The sequence below is a fragment of the Enhydra lutris genome, unplaced genomic scaffold (genome assembly GCF_002288905.1).
Source record: "Enhydra lutris kenyoni isolate GAN:26980312 unplaced genomic scaffold, ASM228890v2 scaffoldscaffold16, whole genome shotgun sequence".
Classification (NCBI taxonomy): domain Eukaryota; kingdom Metazoa; phylum Chordata; class Mammalia; order Carnivora; family Mustelidae; genus Enhydra; species Enhydra lutris.
Window position 1 is genome coordinate 2,530,751 of NW_019154100.1, and position 24,455 is coordinate 2,555,205.

General features: G+C 34.1%; 1 protein-coding gene across 1 annotated transcript in view; it reads left to right on the forward strand.

Annotated features, from left to right (window-relative positions):
- LOC111147400 (cilia and flagella associated protein 69) overlaps positions 1–24,036 on the forward strand; it is a 51,640-nt gene extending 27,604 nt beyond the window's left edge. The window contains exons 12-23 of the mRNA XM_022503408.1: positions 1,318–1,534; positions 4,270–4,434; positions 7,609–7,727; positions 9,435–9,553; positions 12,880–12,961; positions 15,977–16,169; positions 17,690–17,827; positions 18,382–18,458; positions 19,958–20,155; positions 22,248–22,334; positions 23,306–23,410; positions 23,747–24,036. Coding sequence (XP_022359116.1) covers positions 1,318–1,534; positions 4,270–4,434; positions 7,609–7,727; positions 9,435–9,553; positions 12,880–12,961; positions 15,977–16,169; positions 17,690–17,827; positions 18,382–18,458; positions 19,958–20,155; positions 22,248–22,334; positions 23,306–23,410; positions 23,747–23,890 — 1,644 coding nt within the window. The 3' untranslated portion in view covers positions 23,891–24,036. The remainder of the gene's footprint in view (positions 1–1,317; positions 1,535–4,269; positions 4,435–7,608; positions 7,728–9,434; positions 9,554–12,879; positions 12,962–15,976; positions 16,170–17,689; positions 17,828–18,381; positions 18,459–19,957; positions 20,156–22,247; positions 22,335–23,305; positions 23,411–23,746) is intronic.
- Positions 24,037–24,455: the final 419 nt, after the last annotated feature.

Here is a 24,455-nt window from a genome sequence, read left to right on the forward strand (position 1 = left end):
GTATTATATAACTATTAAAATCTCTCTGGAGGGACGCCTGGGTGGCTCAGTTGGTTAAGCAGCTGCCTTCGGCTCAGGTCATGATCCCAGCGTCCTGGGATCGAGTCCCACATCGGGCTCCTTGCTCAGCGGGAAGCCTGCTTCTCCCTCTGCCTCTGCCTGCCACTCTGTCTGCCTGTGCTCATGCTCTCATTCTCTCTTTCTCTCTCTCTCTCTAACAAATAAATAAATAAAATCTTAAAAAAAAAAAAAAAAAAAAAAAATCTCTCTGGAGACAAAATGTACATGACAGTTTAAAAACCACTTTAGTTGATAACAGAGTCAAATGGCCTAAAGAATATGGTGAGCTTCTTAAAGCACTGTGTGAGCAGTGGAATCAACTAATTTTTTTATGTCATTTGTTTGTGGCCCAGTAATTGTAGTGATAATGAATATGTGTACTGTTATTTGTGGTTCATGGAGTATTTTGAAAACATTATCCATTTAATATTTATAGTAATGCTAGAATTAGCTATTCTTATTCCTGCTTTCTCCGTTCTAAATCTTGCCTTCATTCCCTGTGGACTAGTAGAAAATTTAGAAAAGTTCATAGATGTTATTGTAAAAAAGTCTTTATAAAATAATGCCAAGTGAAAATTGAATAGAATATGGCACATCATCTGTTGCCATTCTGTGAACCATATATAAGCATCAATCAGAATCAGCCATAATATTAACTACATTGTCATAATAGCTATGCATTTTTCTATTTTATTGAAATCATGGATTCAGTACAATTTTAAAATTCTAAGCATATAATTATAAATATGGCTTGTGACCTGAGTGGCATTGGTTGACCAAAATTTTTGTATAAGTTCTGTTACAACTGCTTAAAAATTAGCCACAGTCATTATTTTGGAAAAATTACACTCTTATAGTGTACCATTGAGTCTGTGAAATGTTTCTTTTTCAAAAATGAAGGGAAGAGAGAAATGTCGGCAGTTTATTTGCCCCAAATTTTCTGCTTTTTTGGTTTGATCATAAGCAGGAGTCAAATTATATATATAAGCATAGACAAAAAAATTAACACTTATTTATATTATTGTCAGCTAGAGAGTACATATCTGAGATAAGGGGATCACAGCCAACTTGTTGTTGTTTTTGTTTTTGTTTTGTTTTGTTTTTGGTCCTTAATGTAGATAGGGCATCTTTAGGAAGGAAATTTTTTAAAAAAATGACCCTAACAAAACATCACATTGGAAATCTTTAATTTTCTTAGATTAAATAAAATTATTTTAATTATGTTTCTAACAAAGTAGTTTTTCCCCTTCCTCATAGCTCTTAATTGACGGCAAAGTTATCTTGGCTTTGTTTACCTATGTTAAAAAGCCTGAGAAACACAAGATAATGGAGTGGTCTGCAGCACAGTATGAAGAATTACAACTGCATGCAATTGCCGCTTTGTCATCAGTGGCTCCTTTTTTAACAGAAGAGTATATGTTGTGTCAGGGAAATGCTCGAGTCCTTGCATTTCTAGAATGGTGTGAGAGTGAAGGTGAGTGATACCTATCAAAATTCTAATTTACATATTTCAATTGAACTCTCAATATATGCATAGAAAATATAAATAAAATTAATTAAAGAAAAGAGAAATAAAAATATATATCTTGTTTCCTGTGATTTTCACGTTTACTGTTGTTTTAAAGAAAAAAAATCTGAGATTTCATTTAAAGTCAGACACATTAGTAAATATCGTAACTGTAATTGATACATACCTCTCAGTAAAAGAAATCATTCATATAACTTGATTTAAATTTTTGTAGCATTAGGCTTATCCAACAATTATACTAAGTCCTGGAAATATTTTAAAGATTTTATTTATTTATTTGATAGAGACAGAGATCACAAGTAGGCAGAGAAGCAGGCAGAGAGAGAGGGGGAAGCAGGCTCCCTGCTGAGCAGAGAGTCCGATGCGGGGCTCGATCCCAGGACCCTAAGATCATGACCTGAGCGGAAGGCAGAGGCTTTAACCCACTGAGTCATCCAGGTGCCCCAGTCCTGGAAATATTTTAATCATTCATTCAACAAATATTTGTTGAGTGCCTACTAGGTACTAATATTGTTTTAACTGCTAAGGATACATTTATATTCAAAATAAATAAAATCCCTACCTTCACAGAGCTTAAAATTCCCAGCCAGAAGTAATGATTCCACATGTAGTCTACCAAATTATTAGACTACCAATTTGTACAAATATTTTATTATAGCTCTCATCATTCTTAGAAAGGAAATAAGAAATACTTTCTTTAAAAAAATGCATATAAGAGAGATATTGCATTCTTTTCTGGTAGTTATTTTGCTGTGGAAATAATTTTATATGATACATTTTCAGTAGATCAAGAAAATCATGTATCTGTGAGGATGGAAAAAATTATAGCTGATTTTTTTAATTCTCTCGTTTCTAATATGCAGAATTACTAAATTTATTCTTGTTAAATTGCTATGCATTAAATAATTATTCTCTATCCTTTATATCATTTATGTTTACAAAAGACTATAAAGCAAAAGAGGAAATGCTGCCTAACATGGGGAAGCCTGATAGCTAACAGTTATTGAGTACTTACTGCATGGTAGGCCTTAAACACCTCACAAGTATTAACTCATTTAGTCCTCACAACAGATCCAGAGGTTGAAGGTACTGTTACCATCCCAGGTGGTCACACAGGTAGAACTCAATCAGAAAAGTTAAATAACATGTTCTTGGTCACACAGGAAGTGTCAGATCAAGGATTTAGTACGTGTAGTCTATCTCTAGAACCTGCATTTTTAACCCATACACAATACTCAGAAGAGTATTTTTAAATTTTTTTTTAGTTTTAAACATGAAAAACCTTTTAAAGAAGGCATATTATTGTAAAGAAGAAAGGAGAACTTGCCTTGCTATTTATCAAGACTTATAAAGCAATAATAATTTAAACTGTATGGTACTAGATAAGGAACAGACCAATGAAAAAGAATATATGGGAGGTTGGCATTAACAAAGATGTTCTTACCTTCAATAAAAATAAAAATTGGCTTCTTTCACCTTGTTAAAAAAAATCAAGTGAAAAATGAATTAAATCCCTAAATATAAAAAAGTTAAACTATAAAATCTTGGAAGAAAACATGGGAAAATATCTTTACGATAACAGGGTAGGAAAAGACTTTGATAAACCAGAAGAACTTAAACTATATGGAAAATTAGTGCATTTAATAATGTAAAATTTATAAATGCTGTATGACTAAATCTGAATAAAATAACGATCTACAAATTGAGAGAATACATTTTTGACCCCTGTGACTAATAAAGGATTAGAATCCAGGCTCATGAAGAATTAAAAAAAGAAAATAACTCGGCAAAGAAGTAGATAAAGAATAGAGACTGCCAAGTCACAGACAAAATTTCAAATTTAAAAATAACATTAGAAGATGTTCAACCTTATTGGTAATCAGAGAAACACAAATTAAGATAATAATTAACTGTCATTTCCCATTTATCAGATTGGAAAAATCTATTAGTCTTGTACGTTGTGTCCATATAACCACTTTGAGAAGCAATTTAGGAACTTTGGTAAAATTAAGTGTGGGTATACCCTATATGATTCTGGTGTCACATGGCGAAACCTTTCTCAGTGGGAATAAGGGAACATAAACCAGAAAGTTCATTGTACCAGAATGTTCATTGTAGCAATTTGTTCTAGTGAATGGATAAACTGTGATTTATTTATAAAATGATCTCTCAGGGGCACCTGCGTGGCTCAGTTGGTTAAGCATTGGACTCTTGATTTCACTCAGGTCATAATCTCAGGGCTGTGAGATTGAGCCCGGTATCAGGCTTCACGCTGGGCATGGAGCTGGCTTAAGATTCTCTCTCCCTCTCTCTCTTCCCATCCCCCCTAAAACAAATAAAATGAATGCTGAAAGCAATTAAATGATTTAGATCTGCTTGTGACTATGTAAATACTTCAAAAAACATAATGTTGAGTAATAGTAGCAAGTTACAAAAGATGCACACAAGATGACACATTTGAGAAAAATTTTAAAGCATGTTTCTATTCTGGGAATAGGAGGAGAAGGGGGAAAGGATAATATTTATTCCTCTAAAAAAAAAAAACTAAAGAGTATGACAAAATTTAACATCTGTTTAAACTTAAGGGTTAGATATATAAGGTACTGATAGATTCTGTTTTATTTGAAATGTTTTTGCTTTAAATTTCTTGATGTAAAGTATTAAATTATATTTCTCCACAGATTCCTTCTTTAGCCATGGCAATAGTTTTCATGGTACAGGTGGCCGTGCCAATAAGTTTGCCCAGATGCGTTACAGTTTAAGACTCTTGAGAGCCATGGTCTACACTGAGGATGAGACTATAAACAATGATCTTTGTGAAAAGGGAACAATTCAGCAACTGATAGGTAAAACACATTTAGTAGAATACTTATAAATTAGAGGTTATGCTTAAAATGCTTTTTACAAATTTATTTTATCATTCTAGCCAAGAAACTCCTGAATATTCTCTTGGTTTTGTTTCATATTGTTGCTATAAATCAATTTGTCTTTACTGAAACATCATGGTCACTCATTCTGTAAACATCTGTTTATTCCAGATACTATTTCATTTAGGATTATCTTTTTTTTTTTAATGGGCTACTGTTACCTTCATTTTTCTAGTAATAAGATGACCACATTTTGGCCATGATTTTGAAGTCATTTAAAAGAGGATGACATTACATTTTCCAGTGCATCTGACATACCAGAACACTAGTATGCTGGTATATATAGAAATGTACACAGGAGATTCTTTTCTGTTATAATATAGCAGGATATCCTTGATTTTCAACTTAGAATTCACTATAATGAATCATCTTATCCCCAAAATAAATACATGTGAGCTTGGAATAAAGTTCAGAACTGAAAACAAACTATTGTTACCTTTGTTAATTAAAAAGTTAATAATCCTCTGGCCCTAACTTTTCCTGACCTTGAAAAGCTTAGTTGGTTAAGCAACTGCCTTCGATTTGGGTCATGATCCTGGAGTCCCGGAATTAAGTCCTACAACGGGCTCCCTGTTCAGCAGAGAGTCTGCTTCTCCCTCTGACCTCTCCCCTCTCATGCTTTTTCTCTTTCAAATAAATAAATGAAATCTTAAAAAAAAAAAAAAAAAAAAGATTTATTTTGGTCATACTGAAATTCACTGATTGCCTCATGAGTATGAGATAATTTGCTGGATGTCAATTAATTATAAACACCTCCACCAAAACTCTTCAATCTGTTAAGCTAAAGTGCCTACTCTTCCATCACTAGTGGAGAGCAGTGGTGCCATTTAATAGCAGTGTCCTTTAAAATAAGGATACTGAAAAGGGTGCTAAGTGAAAACATTTTTTTGATGAGTTTACTGAGGATGACCAAACCTGAAAGTAGATTTTGTGTATGTGTGTTTGAGAGTAAAGCAATAGAAGTTTATTAAGTGAAGATACAGAAAAAACTCTCAAGAGTGAGTGGGGTCCCGACAGTGTTGCCCCTGAAGTAGATTTTATCACTTCCATGCATGTTCCATTGTACAGAACTCAGTGTTAAGGTTCCAACCTAACTGGATGGAGTCTAGAAAATACTATATTTCATATGTCCAGATAAGAGTCTGAATCTTACCTGGGTAGGAGGTGTGGGGTAGAGAAAGGGGAAAACAAATACAGAAGGGTTCTTGCCTTAGGATTTTTTCGCTTTAACTTGAAAGAAGCTGATCTTTATCATGTGAGTTCTTAGAGGCAGTGGCCTTCCTTCACTTACTCAGTCTAACAGAGGACTTAACAAATAGTTTGCTCATCAAATAGTAATTGAATTGTTATTGCAAATGTTTATAATACCCTTTGTGCAGGCTCTGGTGTCACAAACATGTATAGAACAGGACACTGTGGACCTTGCCCTTAATGAGAATGGGAAAAAATATATATATACCCTAGAAAGATAGCATATGTTACCCTACACCATCAGTAAGTCCCCTAGTGAGTAAGACAGAGAATACCCCAGAAACCCAAAGGTTTCAGTAGTTTTTAAGGCTAGGTAATCTTGACAAGTACCTTTATTGAGCTTGGGTGTAAGGGTAAAGCTAGTTTTGAGAGGGAAAAGAGGAGATGGTCTTTAAAGCAAGGGACCAGTATAAGCAGAGACATGGTATTAAAATATGTATAATAATGTTTTCAGAGCGAGCTTAAGTGAAGTCAGTTTTATGAAGACATCTATCAATTTAAAAATAATAAAAACCAGAAATTGGAAAAAAAATGTTTTATGGGAACAAGTAATATGAGATATAATATGTCTAGTGAAGAGCCAAGTTAGAATTTTGAATAGCATCCTCTTTAGACATGGGGAGCCATTAGTGATCTTGATCAGGGAGGTTATATGTATAGTGCTGTTTTAGGAAAAGGAATCTGGAAGAAATAGATGACTTAGAATAGAACAAGGAGAAAGTAAAGGCAGGAACTAAAGGATACTGAAATATGAAGGAAATAATTCAAAACATAACATGTGTTACAGACAACACAGAAAGTGACATGCCTACACTCAAGTCGGAGGGAAAATGAGATCATCTAGAAAGGAGAAGCAGACCTATGGCCAACCAGGTTGGATTCCTAGATGTTCCTAATAAAGGAGCATAGGCCCATCTGTTCCTGGCATGCTCCTCAACAGAGCCTTCAGCATGCTCAACTAGCCCCATCAGGGACTAATCTTGCACCTGTCATTCATACTAACAGGTCCAAGAATCATCCCCTCAGGGCCAGCTATGGTAATAAATTGTGATTTCCCTGGCCCTCTTACTTTGGAACATAAGTCCAGCCCTTCCTGGTAATGCCAATGACCCCTTTAATAGAGAAGCAATGATTTTTGTTCCTCATTTAAAGCTTAAAGGAAAATTCCTTTTTGCAGCAAAATTTTATTGTGACTGTCATTCCATCAGTGTAAGTGGCTCTTTTCTAGTCTTTCTAAATTTTGAGTAGAAGCAGGGGAGAGATTTCAAAGGACATGGGAATACTGCTACCTAAAGTTATTGAAAACACCTCCTAGTAGACATAAGGAGAGGACACAGAAAGAAATAACAGGAAGAGAAAATACACTTAGAGAGGTCTTCCACCTTTGCCTAAAATTGACCCTGTTAACCACGAAGAGATGAGCAAGCTGTGATCAGGCATTTTAGTCATATATTTGCAAAGCACTCATCTCTGCCTCATGATGCTCTGCATATTTCTATAAACGGTTTTGTTTGCTGCACAAAGTATCAGGTTGTTATGGCATCTTTTAATAATATTCCATTAATTCTGTACTAGAAATGCTATATATGTGGGGCTACTGATGGTATTCAGAGCTCAAAGAATCCATTTATCATCTTCTGTCTACAGCTTCTGCATAACTGTTCGATTCAAATAGCTCCCTTTAAAATAAGTTCTCTAACGGAAATTTTGTAAGAAAGGATTTCTTTTTTTTAAAGAAGGAATTTCAAAATAAAATAAAATACAATGTCTGATCAAATAAAATGATCAAAATAAAAATACAATGTCTGATGAGTTTACATTCTTTCAATTTTTCCACACCAGGAGTTTTTAAAAATACAATAAGCAAGTCTAATGACAGAGAAGAAGCCATTGTTTTGGAAATTCAATCTGATATATTACTTATTTTATCTGGTCTTTGTGAACATCATATTCCTAGGAAGGTATGTATGCCTGTGAATCAAAGTTTTGTTCAGATCTTCCAATGACCTAGCACTATAAACTGTTTCTTGGTATCCATAAATGTTGGTGTTTTTTAATCTTGTGAGGATTTAATTTAATATTCCTTTTTATAAGAAGAATATAATTGTATGCAATAAAGTATATATATATATATATATATATATCTTCAGTGTATATTTCAGTAGGTTTTGATGAATGTATACATCCATTTAACCAATATCTCAATTAAAACAGAGACAACTGTTACTTCCTATGAAATTCTTTCATGCCACTTAGTAGCTATCCCCCCTATTTGCCTTCAGGTGACCACTGTTCTGATTTCTATCCCCGTAAGTAAGTATTGCCTATTCTTTTACTTTATATGAATGGAACCACATTCATATAAATGTGATTTACTCTTTTATATCTGGTCCTGTCATCACCATATTTCTGAAATATACCCATGTTATTACAGGTAACAGCAGTCCATTCCTTTTTGTTGCTGAGTAGTTTTTCTTTGTTTGAATATACCCAATTTTTTTCTCCATTCCCCTATTGATTAATACTTAGGTTTTATCCATTTGGAACTATATGTATAAACCTTCAGTGAACATTTCTGTAGTAGTCTTTCTGTGGACATAATGCTTTCATTTCTTCTAGATAAATACTGGGGAGTACAATTAATGTTCATTAAGCAGGTATATATTTTTAAGAAACTGGCAAACAGTTCTTCCAAAGTGACTATCACATTATAAATGCTGTTTTGAGTTTAAATTGGGTTCAGGGTGGTGGGTATGTGATGAGCACTGAGTGTTGTATGTAACAGATGAATCACTAAATTCTACACCTGAAACCAATATTATACTGTATGTTAACTAACTGGAATTTAAATTAAAACTTAAAGAAAAAAAAATCAGGTTTATACTAGAACTAAAAGTTAGAAAAAAGAGCTTAATTCCCTTTGATCTTTTTAAATTTTATAACAAACTCTGAGTCTCTAAGTTTGATAACTTAAATAATTTAATAAAAGAATTGGAAAGATAAAAAAATTTAAATTGTGAAATTTCCAAAAGAGAGATTTTAGGGAGAGGCAACAAGAACAGCAAATGTATACCTAGCTTTGAGCTTTGGTCCAACTTTTTCTTATACTCTGCCACGATATGCCTTTCTTCTGGAAAAATACTCATTGTCTTGCTTACTGGGTACCAGAACTGAACAACAAAACAGTGAGAAAGGTAATTGGTAAACAACAAGTAATAACTGCCAATAACTTAATATAAATTACTAAAGGTTTTAGCTATCATTTATATATTTATTTCTCTCTTGGGAGTATTAAAAAGTCTTCCCTGATAGAATTTTAGCCTCTTAAATTAGTTTTGCTATCTTGTATTCATCTGACAGGATATTGGACTACATTCATTATAAAGCAGAAAAAAACCATGGGGTAAGCTTATGGTTTATTTTTTTAAAAAAGAAAAGGAAAAAACAAAAAAATAGAGACATTAAGCTGGCATGTTGATTGATGCCATTTCTAAAAATTATTAGCTTTACAATAATTGGTCTTAAATTCCTGTGAGTGCAAATTTGAAAAAAATATTTGTATAAAAATAACAATGTTCTATTTTTCTTGTACAAAAAGTTTTAGGGGACAATATGAAACAGGAAAGGATTAGATGATTCAAAAAAATAACTTTAAATAAATCTCTTAGGAAATTTTTGGGACTGAAGGAGTGGATATAATTCTTCATGTAATGAAAACAGACCCCACAAAGTTACGGACTGGATTAGGCTATAATGTACTTCTTCTTAGTACATTGGACAGCATTTGGTGAGTACTACTGTACCCAAGCTAGAACCACAATACAAGAAAATCACTTCTATGGTATTTGTTGATTATATTTAAATATGATATTTAAGATTTCTATCTAATTTTGAAAAACTATACAAATTTGTAAGAAATAAAGCCTAGAAAAATTAACACTGTAGCTTGAATAGTAATAAAAATTAATCCTCATATGCATGATAGAGGAGGGAAAATTTTTGGTACTACAATTTCTTCATGGTGTTAGATAGATTTAAATCAGTTGAAATATGTTTCTGTACTATAATTTAAGCTTCAGTAAAAATTTGCTTGATTTATAAAAAGCGTTCTTCCCTCAAAACCACACCAGAAAGATAACTCTTCCAACACCTTTTCCAGTAGTCCAGAAATGACAGTTACCAATGTCCTTTGGAAAGTAATCTTGTCCATAGCCCATTCATAAAACCATTCTTGTATCTAAACTTAAATCCTTGTTTTTATTATTTGAATCCATTCCATTTGGGCCTGGCCTGGAAAAACAAAAGCATCTGCTCTTATACTTATACTTGAAGACTGTTGAATTCCTCAATTCATCTCCTCTTCAAAGAGTTGAAAATCAATTGACTAGGTATTTCCTAAGCAATATTTTTTCCTCAAGCTTTTTGTATTCTTAAAGGGCAAAAAATAAATGATACATATATACATATATATATCCTGCTTTTCATAACATTAATTTATAAAATTTTGTCTTGGGCAGAATTTCTTGAGTTTCATATATCATTAACAATTAACACATTTCTTTTGTCCTATATGGGTGGGACTCATGAAAGCCACAGTGCAACATCTTTGGAGGGGGAAATAATGACTATAGACCTAATACACTACAGATCTAAATGGACCTAACAGGCATACGCAGAATTTTCCACTCAATAGCAGCAGAATACATACTTTTTTTTTTTAAGATTTTATTTATTTATTTGACAGAGATCACAAGCAGGCAGAGAGGCAGGTGGGGTGGTGGGGGGGAGCAGGCTCCCTGCTGAGCAGAGAGCCCTCATTGCAAGGCTTGATCCCAGGACCCTGAGATCATGACATGAGCCAAAGGCAGAGCCTTAACCCCCTGGCCACCCAGGCGCCCCTAGAATACATATTCTTTTTAAGTGCTTTCTTATTGTGATTTATATTAAGAAGTACATATTTGGGGGCACCTGGGTGGCTCAGTGGGTTAAAGCCTCTGCCTTCGGCTCAGGTCATGATCCCAGGGTCCTGGGATAGAGCCCCGCATCGGGCTCTCTGCTCTGCGGGGGGCCTGCTTCCTCCTCTCTCTCTGCCTGCCTCTCTGCCTGCTTGTGATCTCTCTCTGTCAAATAAATAAATAAAATCTTAAAAAAAAAAGATAAATGAAATAAATGAAATAGAACACATCACAACAGATGCCACAGAAATAAAAAAGCATCATAATGGATTATTATGAACAACTATATGCCAACAAATTAGACAATATAGAAGAAATAGATAAATTCCTAGAAACATACAATCAAGATTGAATTAAGAAGAAATGGAAAGCCTGAACAGACCAATAACAATAAGGAGATTGAATCAGTAATCAAAAACCTCCCAACAAAAAAGCCCAGGACACAATAGCTTCACAGGTGAATTTTACCAAACATTTAAAGAATTAATACGAATCTTTCTTAAACTCTTCCAGAATATAGAAAAGGGAATGCTTCTAATTCACTTTATGAGGCCAGTCCTGAGGGAAATGGAAGCAAATATCCTACAGGAAATATTAGCAAACCAAATTCAACAACAAAAGGCTCATACACCATGACCAAGTGGGATTTAAAAACTCTCAACAAATTAAGTAGAGAAGGAACTACAAAATAAAGGTCATAGATGAAAAGTCCACATCTAAGATCACACTCAATGGTGAAAAGCTAAGAGCTTTTCCTACAAGATCTGTAACAAGGCAAATGTGCCCACTCTCACCATTTCTACTCAGTACTGTAAGTCCTAGCCAGATCAAGAAAAAAGAAATAAAAGGCATCTAAATCAGAAAAGAAGTATTAAAATTATCTGTTTGCAGATGACATGATCTTATACATAGAAAGCCCAAAGACTCCACCAAAACTGTTGGAACTAATAAATTCAATAAAGTAGCAAAATACAAAATCAAATACAAAAATCAGTTGCATTTCCATACACATTTCTATTCATACCATAATGAACTATGCAAAAAGAAAATTAAGAAAACAATCATACTTACAATAGAACCAAAAAGAATAAAGTACTTAGGAAGGAATGTAACCAAGGAAGTGAAAACCTTATGCACTGAAAACTGTAAAACACTGACAAAAGAAATTAAAGCAGACACAAATAAATCGAAGGACATCCTGTGCTCACGGACTGGAATAATTAATATGGTTTAAATGTCATACTAGCCAAAGTGATGTATAGCTTCATGCAATCCCTATTAAATCCTAAAGATATTTTTTTACAGAAATAGAAAATACAATCCTAAGATTCATATGGAACCACTAATCATCAAGGAAAGACAAACCAAAACCACAATGAGTTATCATCTTATACCTAATGGAATGGTTATTAACCACCACCCCCAAAGACATGTTTTGGTGAGGAATGTGGAGAAAAGAGAACTCTTGACATTGGGGGGAATGGAAATTGTACAGCCACTATGGAAAACAGTATAGAAGTTCCTCAAAAAATTTAAAAATAGAACCACCATATGATCCAACAATCCCACTTCTGGGTATATATCCAAAAGAATTAGAATCAGAATCTTTTTTTTTTAAAGATTTATTTATTTATTTGACAGAAATCACAAGGAGGCAGAGAGGCAGGCAGAGAGAGGAGGAAGCAGGCTCCCCGCTGAGCAGAGAGCCCAATGCAGGGCTTGATCCCAGGACCCTGGGATCATGACCTGAGCCGAAGGCAGAGGCTTTAACACACTGAGCCACCCAGGCGCCCCTAGAATCAGAATCTTGAAGAAATAGCTGGACTCCCATGTTCATTGCAGTATTATTCACAATAGGCAAGATATGGAAACAACCCAAATGTCCATCAATAGATGAATGGATAAAGAAAAAAATATGGTATATACATGTAATGGAATAGCACTTAGCCTTAAAAAAGAAGAAAATGCTATGGTTTATAACATAGATGGACCTGGAAAACACTATGCTAAGTGAAATAAGTCAGTCACAGAAGACTATCTTTTATACATGATTTCTGTTATATGAGGCATCTAAAACAGTCCAAAAAAATATGGAAGTAGACAATAGTATACAGACAGTAGAATCCTTGTTAAGTGAATAACTTCCTTTTTATTTAAGGTGCTGTATTTTGGGTTGTTATCCCTCAGAGGATTACTTTCTTGAAAAGGAAGGCATTTTTCTCCTTTTGGACTTATTGGCAGTAAGTATGATTGTTAATAATTGTAAACAAATAAATAAATATGTTTTTATTAACTCTTTCCAAAACTAAGAGCCATAGAACACCATTCTGTAATTAAATGTGCCCCCAAATCATGTTTAAATGTTTGTTTTAAACAAAATTTCACTTGGAGATCCATAATTTGCATTGGCATAATAAAGGCTCTGAAAATTCCTCCTGTGAAGAAACCTGTTTACTTAGGTCAGCACTCCCAAACATGTAACAACAGATAATTTGTTTTATGGGATTTTTCCCACCCACCTTTAAAGAAATAATTTATGAAATGCTAAACAATATCAAAACACATAAGCATAACTTCTAGCTTCTTCTCTTAGTATTAAAAGTTAAGGGCCACATTAAACAAAGGAGTAAAGATCAGCATTTTTTAGAAGATTTTATTTATTTATTTGAGAGAGAGCAAGAGAGCGAAAGAGAGCATGAGCAGAGGTGGGAGAGGCAGAGAGAGAGGGGGAGGGAGAAGGAGGCACCCTGCTGAGCAAGAAGCCCAATGTAGGACTCCATCCCAGGACCCTGGGATCATGACCTGAGCCGAAGGCAGCCACTTAACCCACTGAGCCACCCAGGCGCCCCAAGATGAGCATTTTTAAAGAACTGAATAGTTTGTAGGTAATGTGAAGAATCAAGTGTGTTTTAGACCATTTTATAGAATGAGCAGGAATGACTATATTAAGTTTGCCAGGAAAGACAGTTGCCATCTAACACCAAAGAATGGCAAAGACGCTCAATTATCCTCAAAGTAATTCCCTACTGGCCTCAATTCCAAGGAGGTTTATGTCAAGATGATATGGGAGTAAAAGTATAATTTGGTTTCAATAAAACTTAAAGAGATATTCCCACGTAGAGTTCTACCTATGTCCCTGCCTTGATCGCCACAATTCATGATTTTATTAACAGAATAACAGACCATGGGGCACCTGGGTGGCTCAGCTGGTTAAGTATCTGCCTTTGGCTCAGGTCATGATCCCAGAGTCCTGGGATGGAGCCCCACATTGGGCTCCCTGCTCAATGGGAGCCTGCTTCTCCCTCTGCCTGGCGCTCCCTCTGCTTGTGCTCTCTTCTTTCTCAAATAAATAAATACAATCTTAAAAAAGAAAAAACAGAATAACAAACCTACTTGGATTTGGCAAAGGTACTAAAATTATTTGTGTCTCTGAAAGAAAATTAGTTGGCATTACATATAGGAAAGCAAACTCATTAGATATAAAACATTACAAAAAATAAAAATAATAATAACCCATTTTGATAAACAGGAGTGAGTCATAACCAGAAGCCCTTGGATTGTTCAGAAAATTGGACATAATACAGAAAGATATATGTGTGGCTTTACTAAATGATCACCATGTTTCTCTGATGAGAGGTCAAGCATGCCCAGAGGTGCTTGGTGATTTGTGAGGGGATTCTCAAAGTCACAGAATTAATTTGGCACATCTTCCTAGAATCTTGTTTTTAGTTGAAGACTAGGAAATGGGGAGTTATATTAAACATGTATATACTAAATAATGAAATTCTATGTGAATATTGAATGTTCTATAATAGACTTCAAAGACATTTCTCACTTGTGTTCACTCTCCTTCACCACTAGGGTTTCTCTGATGGAAAGGCATGAAGAAGACTGGTAGGAGAAGCCATATAGCACAGTGGTTATGATCATAGGCTGCAGTCAGTCTGACTGAGGCCTCCAATACTTGTTAGCTGTGTAACTTGGACAAGTATTTAACATCTCTGTTACATGTTTCTTCATCTATCTAACAGAGATAACGATAGTATCTATTCCATGCTCTGTGGGAGAATTATATGAGTGATTATGTGTGCATGTGCACATATGCACATATAGATATACACACATACACTTACATACAGTATTTGGAATAGTTCCTGACACATATTTTTGCCATGTAAGTGTTTTCTATTTTTAATGAATATAAATATTAGATTGTGCTTAATGTGATTTACACCAATCAAGTTAATTACAGATTACAAATATTCTTTAATGAAGTTTTTTTTATCAACTCCAACCCTTGAAATTTGCCTCTTTCTCCAGAAAGTGAAGTATAGGAATAAAGAACCCAATTGAGGGCTCTGTTTAATACGATCTGCTAAAATATTTATTCAGTATGCAATGATAATAATTGCTAATAATGTTAAATATTATTTAGCGCTTTCTATATGCCAAGAAGTCTTGTGTAATTCATGACGATAACTCTCTAAAGCAGGTAGTAATATCCTTCATTTTATTATAGAGGAAACTGATAATGTTTGCTTAAATAACAGGTTACGTGTTTCCTGTGCTATATTCTGTTAACGGTATACTATGAGTTAATCAACAAAAACTATTTCAGACACAAATTATTACTGTGTGGAGACTATTACTCTGGATGGACGTTTCTATACGTAAATTTTGGTTTGCTGAAAGCTAGTAGCAAAACAAGGGAAATATGCTTGATAATTTTTCTTAAATGCTTACTTTGCAAAATACAAAATTAAATCTCAAGTGGTTTATTTTCATATGTAACTGCCACATGCAGTTACCATCAGTTATTTTCTTAGTCACAACAAGGTTATAGTTAATATGAGTCTTTACAAACCTTAATAAAGCATGTAAATTGGAAAGATCCTATAATTAGAGTGAACAATGTCTGGTACTGTTTACCTTGCTCCACTTAAAATGAACATGTTCACTTACTTTTACAATATCTCTTTTTCTAGACCTAACCAAATCAATTGCTTTTTTGGTAATGACATATATTTATGACTACATCAGAATTATATTGAATCTTTTTATTCTTTCTAATTCTTAAACATATTTTCAACAGGAGATTGTCCAGTCATACTTAAGTAGAGTGTGAATTTTTTAAGGCCATAATTTAGAAGAAAGTTACTGGTTAATACAAATATTTCTTGGGGGTTTTTTATTTTGAAGGTAATAATTCTTAAAATTTATTACATCTCTTTTCCTTTTCTGTTTCCTTGCAAAAGTTGAACCAAAAGAAATTCTGTAATCTAATACTTGGAATAATGGTTGAATTTTGTGATAATCCCAAAACTACGGCTCATGTCAATGCTTGGCGAGGGAAGAAGGACCAGACAGCTGCTAGTCTTTTAATTAAATTGTGGAGAAAGGAAGAAAAAGAACTGGGAGTAAAGCGTGATAAACATGGGATGATCATTGGTAAGTGTATTTATAACTGTCAGTAGTAGCAATTAGATGCATATTTTAATTGAGATATAATTGACATATAAATTGCACTAGTTTTAGGTGTACAACATAATGATTTGATATATGTACATATTACAAAGTGATTACCATAATAAATTTAGTTAACATCCATCACTACACAGTTAAAATTTTTTTGTTGTGATCTAACTTTTAAAATCTACTTTCTTAGCAACTTTCAAATATACAATAAAGTATTTGTTAACTGTAGTCACCACCCTGTTCATTACATCCTAGGACTTATTCATTGTTTACCCATATTTTTAAAAAGAGATCTTTAAAAAATTTTAGGGAAGTATGAGGACTTCCACCTCTTTGTTTAAAGTTGTTTTCACAAGAGTTTGTAGAACTTGCTATCAAATTCTGAATGAATGGAAGAAAACTAAGTAAATTAGTAGCAGGTTCATATTTTTATAGAATATTTTCAGGAAGTGATATTTGATTATATCATTCAACTCAAAACAAAAAAAACAAAAAACAAAAAACCCAACATCATGTCCTAAAGAAGTTCCTTTGAGTTACTTGCTTTTACAAATAGATTCAGTAACATTTCATTTACCAGTTAAAATTTGGAATGTAAATGGAGTGCCTGAAAACAATTTTTATAGCATTTTGTACATTTCTGTTGATTCATATTCATGAAGCAAGTTTACTTTTTATATAAAAGAAGAAATTGTTTTCTTTCTTTTTTTTTTTAAAGATTTTATTTATTTATTTGAGAGAGAGAACGGGGGAGAGAGAGAGAGAGTACAAGCAGGTGGAGGGGTATAGGGAGAGGGAGAAACAGACTTACTGCTGAGCAGGGAACCCGATGCAGGGCTGGATCCCAGGACCCTGGGATCATGACCTGAGCCAAAGGCAGATGCTTGACCAACTGAGCCACCCAAGCACCCTAGAAGAAATTGTTTTCTAAATAAAAATAAATCAAATGTTGATAAATTTTAATTATCAGCAATCTACAATGCTAGGGTACATTTTCTAAGCCTCAAGTTTCTTTTCATCTAAACTGTTAATATTGCTAATTTTTAAATGAAAATACTTGCCCTTTAACTTCTGATGATTTCTATTTCAACCAATTTTTATTATTTCTGAGTTTTGATCTGTAACATCATAAAATTGTTTTCATATTTATAGCATAATATATAGAACCCCAAAGTGAAGGAGATTACATCTTTGTTAAACTGACATTATTTTATTTCTGGATCTCAAAATTAGAAAAGTTATTTACATAAGAGTTTCACTTTTTAAAAAGTTATTTTGTGAAATTTCCGTATTTTACGTATAATTAAAAAGTTTTGCCATAGAATGAGGAATAACTGCTAATGCTTTCAAAAGAATAACCATATACAGTGCACTATTTTATTCAGTTATAAGATGTTTATATATCTTATGTCGGGATGAAAATTTCAAATTGAGATATTAATTTACTAATGTTTGTATCTGTCCTTTCTGTTTTCATGATATGCATTGATTAGATACAAAGAAACCTCTATTTACCAGTTTCCAAGAAGAGCAAAAAATCATGCCATTGCCTGCAAACTGCCCAACTCTTGCAGTTATGGACGTTGCTGAGAATATCAGAGCAAAAATTTATGCTGTGCTGGGAAAACTGGGTAAGAAGCTACTTGTCAAATTCTCAAGAGCCTCTGTTTTACTCAGTTTGCAAAGTGATTTTGCTTTGGAGTCTATTTTCAAACATGATGATCAAAATCCTTTTATACAGATAAGTGCATGTTCCATTGTTACCCAATGCCCAAGGTACACCCTTTATCAATTACACTTGATCTTAGCCAAAAGTCTGAGAAGCGATGACCCTTTATCAATTAAAATCAGAATCTCTGAGTGTGGGGCCCAGGCATCAGCATCTTTCAAAACTCCCCAGGCAGTTCCAGGATTAAAGGTGGTTAGTTTAGATGATTAGGCTTAAACATTTGAATTGTGAAATACCTCAGTTTTTTAAATCCTTGCTGCCTTTTTTTTTTTTCCTTGCTTTCCGTTAAGGAAAAAAGTTGTCAAACACTCTTCAGCAAGCCAGAAGCTCACAGAACTAACTATCGTAATCAGGATGAAATAAAAATTGTTGGCATTAGTTTTTATAAAATAGATACAAGCCTTTTGGAATCACTTGCTTTGTTACAGTAATTCTTTCTTTATAAACTTTGTTTAGATTTTGAAAATTTACCTGGCCTATCTGCTGAAGATTTTGTCACTCTTTGTATCATACACAGATACCTTGACTTTAAAGTGAGTACCTTCTTAATAATCTTATTAAACTCTAACATAACAAAAAAATCAATTGGGAAATAAAAGATCGATTCATAGTTGTAAGCAATCATCCATGTACTGTATAGTTTTTATTTCCCATTTTGCATTTGGTACTGTTCAAGAAACCTATAGTTGATTGGTATTTTCCATAGGATATGATTTCATCCAACTATTAGTTTATAAAAGAAGATGCATGTTACTGACAGAGCTATTCAGAAGCTTACCGGAAGTTTTAAAATGTAATTTCTTTTTTTTTTTTTTTTTAGATTATTTATTTATTTATTTGACAGAGATCACAAGCAGGCAGAGAGGCAGAGAGAGAGGGAAGCAGGCTCCCTGCTGAGCAGAGAGCCCGATGCAGGGCTAGATCCCAGGACCCTGGGATCATGACCTGAGCCGAAGGCACAGGCTTTAACCCACTGAGCCACCCAGGCACCCCTAAAATATAATTTCTTCTCTTTAGAGAGCATTAGGAATTATAGTTAAGTGAATTATTCCTTATTAACATAAATTATTAATAAAGATTATTTTATCTTTAGTTTACATGATGATCAAATATCAGGTAAAGGATATGAGGTTTCTCACCCTGTTGGTTATATTTTTATTGGCAAATAAATACTTTTGTAGTATTTTGAAGCAAAGTCTTTTTTAGTATTTTCTCCTCTACTAATATTAGTACTGTGTATTTGAATGTTATAAATGAATAAATCTTTATTTTCAAATGAAAAAATAGCTCACTTTTATCCCAATCCTAGATATATAAATTTTTCTATAAATATGAGCATACTCAAACACATTAAATTTACAAACAACCTAGAATATAAGATGGACCTGTCAGTATGATGAAACCATGGAGTTAAGAGCTTGAGATTCAGTTACTGTCTGAGCTAGAAGGTAAGGGGCAGAGCGCAGGGCTCTAGAGCTCCAGTTATCCCCATATTAATTGCCCTACAAGTTCAGCTTGATCTAGCTTTGATTTATTTATTTTTTAAAAGCATTGCTATCCTTTTTTTTCTTTTTTAAACTCCCATCCAATGTGGGGCTTGAACTCGTGACCCCAAGATCAAGAGTCATATGCTGTATAGACTAAGCCAGCCAGGCATCCCTTGACCTAGCTATTAATACAGGGCTTTTGGGAGGAAGACATCAGTAGTTCAAAAGAATAAGAACAGCAGCAGTTTCTTGCAGCTGTGAAAACAGTGCGACTATAAAACAGGGCAGTGAAAATTGTAGTGAATTAGACTTAGGTAGTGGAGCCTCATCTACGAATACCTTATCATTGTAAAACATGATAACTCAACTGTAACTTGTTCCCCAAATAATTCCCAATGCACTTATTCACAAGTAGGAAGATGGGGAAAGGTGGTTCAGTAAGTGTTAACTTTGGAACAACCACCCAAATAAAGGATTACCCAAAATTACATCATTTATTTGTGGTTAAATTAACTTTTTTTTAACCTTAAACTTTGTTATAACAGATTGGAGAAATATGGAATGAAATATGTGAAGAAATAAAATTAGAAAAGTTAAGACCAGTCAATACAGATAAAAAAATTTTGGAAGCTATTACAACAGCATCAGAAAATATTGGAAAGATGGTTGCTTCTCTTCAAAGTGAGATGATTGAAAGCCAAGCACACCAAGATGTGCAAAATGAACAAAAAGTATATACAAAAGTAAGTCACATATACCATTAAGGTAGGAAATAATAATTTCAATAAACTAGTTTACCACTGGATATATTTGTCTTACCTGTGAATGTTTCAGCACACGGAGTTATTTTGTAGTTTTTCTTACACTTATTTTCAGTGTTTTTGTGCAATTTTTAAAGAAACCATGAAATTAACAGCCCTGAGACTTAACTACTATATTCAGTACAGGCTTATGGCATAATGATTTGATTTCTATAGGCTTACATTTAAAAAAGTAAACAGATACCTGGGGTGCCTGGGTGGCTCAGTGGTTAAGCATCTGCCTTTGCCTCAGGTCATGATCCTGGGGTCCTGGGATCCAGCCCCGTGTCAGACTCCCTGTTCAGTGGGGAGCCTACTTCTCCCTCTCCTTCTCCCTTCTGCTCCTGCGCTCTCTCTCTCAAATAAATAAATAAAATCTTTTTTAAAAGTAAACAGGCACCTGAGACACATTTTTTGAAATGTCAGAGTTCTAAAAATTGTGGTCTAAGTGTATACATTTAGCAAATTCTGACAGTGTATCTCTATGACTTTATGTATAGCCTCCCTGAGAAAGTGCCCTCATCCCTCACTCTGTGATCTGTCCTTACTGGTATGCCAACCATAGGTACATTGATAAAAGCTTCACCCTCACTTCAGTGCCATGAAACTTACAATGAATATTCTATCTATAGATTCAGAGGTAAGCTGGTCTCTGATTTTAACTAATCAGAAAAAGCCTGCCAGGAAAATACAAGCCATTTTCCTAAAGCTTTGTGTTCAGTCAGAAACTGAACACAAAAGAAGTTTTTTAAGCAAATGGGTCTTTAAGTGGCTCTAGCTTGTCCCTCAAATACAAAGACAGTGCAGATTCCCCACTTCTGCTTGGTGGACTTTTATGATTACGGTTAAATGTTTAAAACTTGTTAAGGTGATTTCCAAAGTGTTTTCAATTGCCTGATCTTGCACATAGTCTACTAAATGTTTATATCTACAGCCTAGTAGGAATTCTCTCTGTGTCATCTGTAAATTTCGCTCCATCTTAAACACCAATTTGCCTGAAAGGTTTTGTTTTGTTTTGTTTTGTTTTTAAAGATTTCATTCATTTATTTATTTGACAGAGATCACAAGTAGGCAGAGAGGCAGGCAGAGAGGAGGAAGCAGGCCCCCCAGTGAGCAGAGAGCCCGATGCGGGGCTCGATCCCAGGACCCTGGGATCATGACCCGAGCCGAAGGCAGAGGCTTTAACCCGCTGAGCCACCCAGGCGCCCCTGCCTGAAAGTTTTATTTAAGAGTTTTTATTGCATAGATGATGTCATTTAAGTAATTTATTTGCTGTCAAGTGAGATAACCCTATTGAAAGTTGTGCTGAGTTCTGTTGAACAGCAGAATGTCTGCTGTGGTGGATGAGCTATTATTGATTTGGTGGTTATTGCTGATTTGTTATGGCTTTGACCCCACTTATTTTTAAGCAGTTGTTTAATTAAATACTCTTGGGTTCATAATCCATATTTAATAATGTGTTATATACTAACCAAGAGCATGTGTTCTCTGATTATATATTTAATGAATAGCCTGGTGAAAACTACACAGTCTTTGCAGTTTGTTAGTGGTGACCTCCCTAGACTGTATCACCACAACTGACTCAGCACTCTCACAAAACTACTTATCTTAAACGACTATAGTCAAAAATTAGTAATTTTACCGATATAACCTTCTGTAAACTATTACCAGTGGCAGCAAGAATCTCTATATTTTCTCCTGTGAATTTGCTGTTGGGTCATTTATATAGCTTGTTCTGGATTATAATCTGTCTTCACAAGTGATAATCACATAAAGCAATCAGGCTTGCTGGGAATGATTATCGTTGTTTTTATGTTTTGTATTTTCATTACAACAGTTTTACATTACATGTCATGGAAGGCAGTTCAAATGTTAACCACATAATGAAGGAAGGATTTTACTCTAATCGTTTACCTAGTCAGCCCTAAAATTTACATTGCCAAAATCTAGGTCTTCCTTCAAAATAAGGGCTTTAAAAAGCCCTTTGGTATCGTTTCATAGAAACTAGAACTCTTAATTATCTTTATCATTTCAGATACAAGCCACACACAAGCAAAGAGAATTGGCTAATAAATCATGGGAAAATTTCTTGGCCAGAACATCAAATGCTAAAACTTTAAAGGTAGGATTTTTAAAATATTATGATATCCACAACAAATAGCCAATTCTGATAGCAGACTTTTTCAGAAATATTGATATTGATATTAACAATTAAATGAGAACTGGGGGAAAGCATCACTTTGGGAAAAGATGATAAACTGCTTTAGGAATAAGCTAAAAACTAATCTAAAAATTATATAATGTTGATTGTTCACTTAAAATATGTGAGAAGCACCATTTATTTCCAAAACCTCATTGCTTTCCCCACTTCTTCCACTAATACTTTGGATATGTTTTTATGTAATGTTACAGTTCTTTGGCTAGATATGAAACTGCTGAATGTTAAATTAGTCCATGAAACCACATTAAGGTAACAAAACTAAAGTAAGAACAAAAGCTCACTCGAGGTACTGGGTCTCCCCCTTCTCACTAAAAATTCTTCCCAACTCTACTTATGAAATATTCTCACTTTTAAGGAGTAATTAATGAAAATCAGCCCATTCCATGCAGATTATTTGTTATTTCAAATTTCACCTGCTGTAGGTGCCTCAGCTACTGAGTTTGAACAAAACTGCAACAAATTATCCAATTTATATTACTCTGAAATAGTTAAGTGTTCTGAATTAGTATTTATGCAAAATATTTTGAAAACATGTATCACCTGAGGTAAATTTAGGAGTTTCTTAAATTATGTGCTAAAATGTGATCTCCAGAAGGCCTGCTTTATTCCTTGGTCATATATGTCTGATAACTGGAACGCTCAGTAATTTTCTCAGGTGACTGGTATCTTCTGCAATGTATAGAAGATGCAACTTACTAGTAACTGTCTTCTTAGTCTAAGTGAGTAAGTAACAGGTTCCAGTCCTACTCAATAAATGGTTCAAGTAGAAATCAGGCACAATTAAATGTACTTCACATACTTGACTGCAAGTATGATAGTTAATGCTTTAGTAGCAATTAATATTACTTTCTTTCTAATTTAAAAATCTTCAGAAAGCAAAAAGACTTCAGGAAAAAGCTATAGAATCCTCTAGATACAGTAAGCCTCCACCAAATGCAATATTTCACAGGACAGATATTAAAGGCCTTAACACAACGGTAAGTTTTTTTGTTGTTTTTGTTCATTTGTTTGTTTTGCTTCATAATTTTTCTTAGTGGTACTGTATTTAGTCTCTATAGAATGTTAGTTGTATGGGGGCTTTTCCCATTTTTTTTTTTTTTGGTCAAATTTCACACAGTTAAGGCATATTTATCTCCATGATAAATTCACTGTTACCCAGTACTGGTTTAGACCCCATCAGCCCTACAGGATTCCCAGGAAACAGCTACAAATTTGTATCTTTTCTAAAATCAGTGGAAGGATGAATGGGTTTTTCTCTTATTGAAAAATTTTGTAAATGAACTCTTACCTATACCTTTTGCTTTGTCTGTCAGGTGCCTTCTGGTCGGGTAGTAACAGTGGAAAGCACTCCTGCCCGATTACTGGGAGGACCTCTGGCTGATACAGATATTGCTCTTAAAAAACTGCCTATTCGAGGAGGAGCCCTACAAAAGGTGAAAGCAGTGAAAACTGAATGAGTCAAAGAAGAGTGTTCCTACATAAAATAATCTATGGAGATTTTGAAATAAAGTTTGCTTATAATTTTTTAGTTGAATACATCTTTGTAAACATAAAGCAAATATTTTAGTAAAATACTATGAAAAAATAAAAGTTAAGTACATATAATTTATTTGTACTGAAAATATCTACATATAGCACCAGAAGAGTTGTCATCAATTTCTTTGGAAAAGATAACTAATTCTCTTTACTGAAATTATAAAATATATTGTGTCAGTTAAACTCCTTTGATTGCATGTGAACTACTTCATCTGGTTTAAGCCAATAAAAACTTTTCCAGGCTCTGTAGCTATCAAACCTAGGAGTAGTTAAGACTGCAAGCATTGGGGGCGCCTGGGTGGCTCAGTGGGTTAAAGCCTCTGCCTTCGGCTCAGGTCATGATCTCAGGGTCCTGGGATCGAGCCCCGCATTGTGCTCTCTGCTCAGCAGAGAGCCTGCTTCCCTCTCTCTCTCTCTCTGCCTGCCTTTCTGCCTACTTGTGATCTCTGTCTGTCAAATAAATAAATTAAAAAAAAAAAAAAAAGA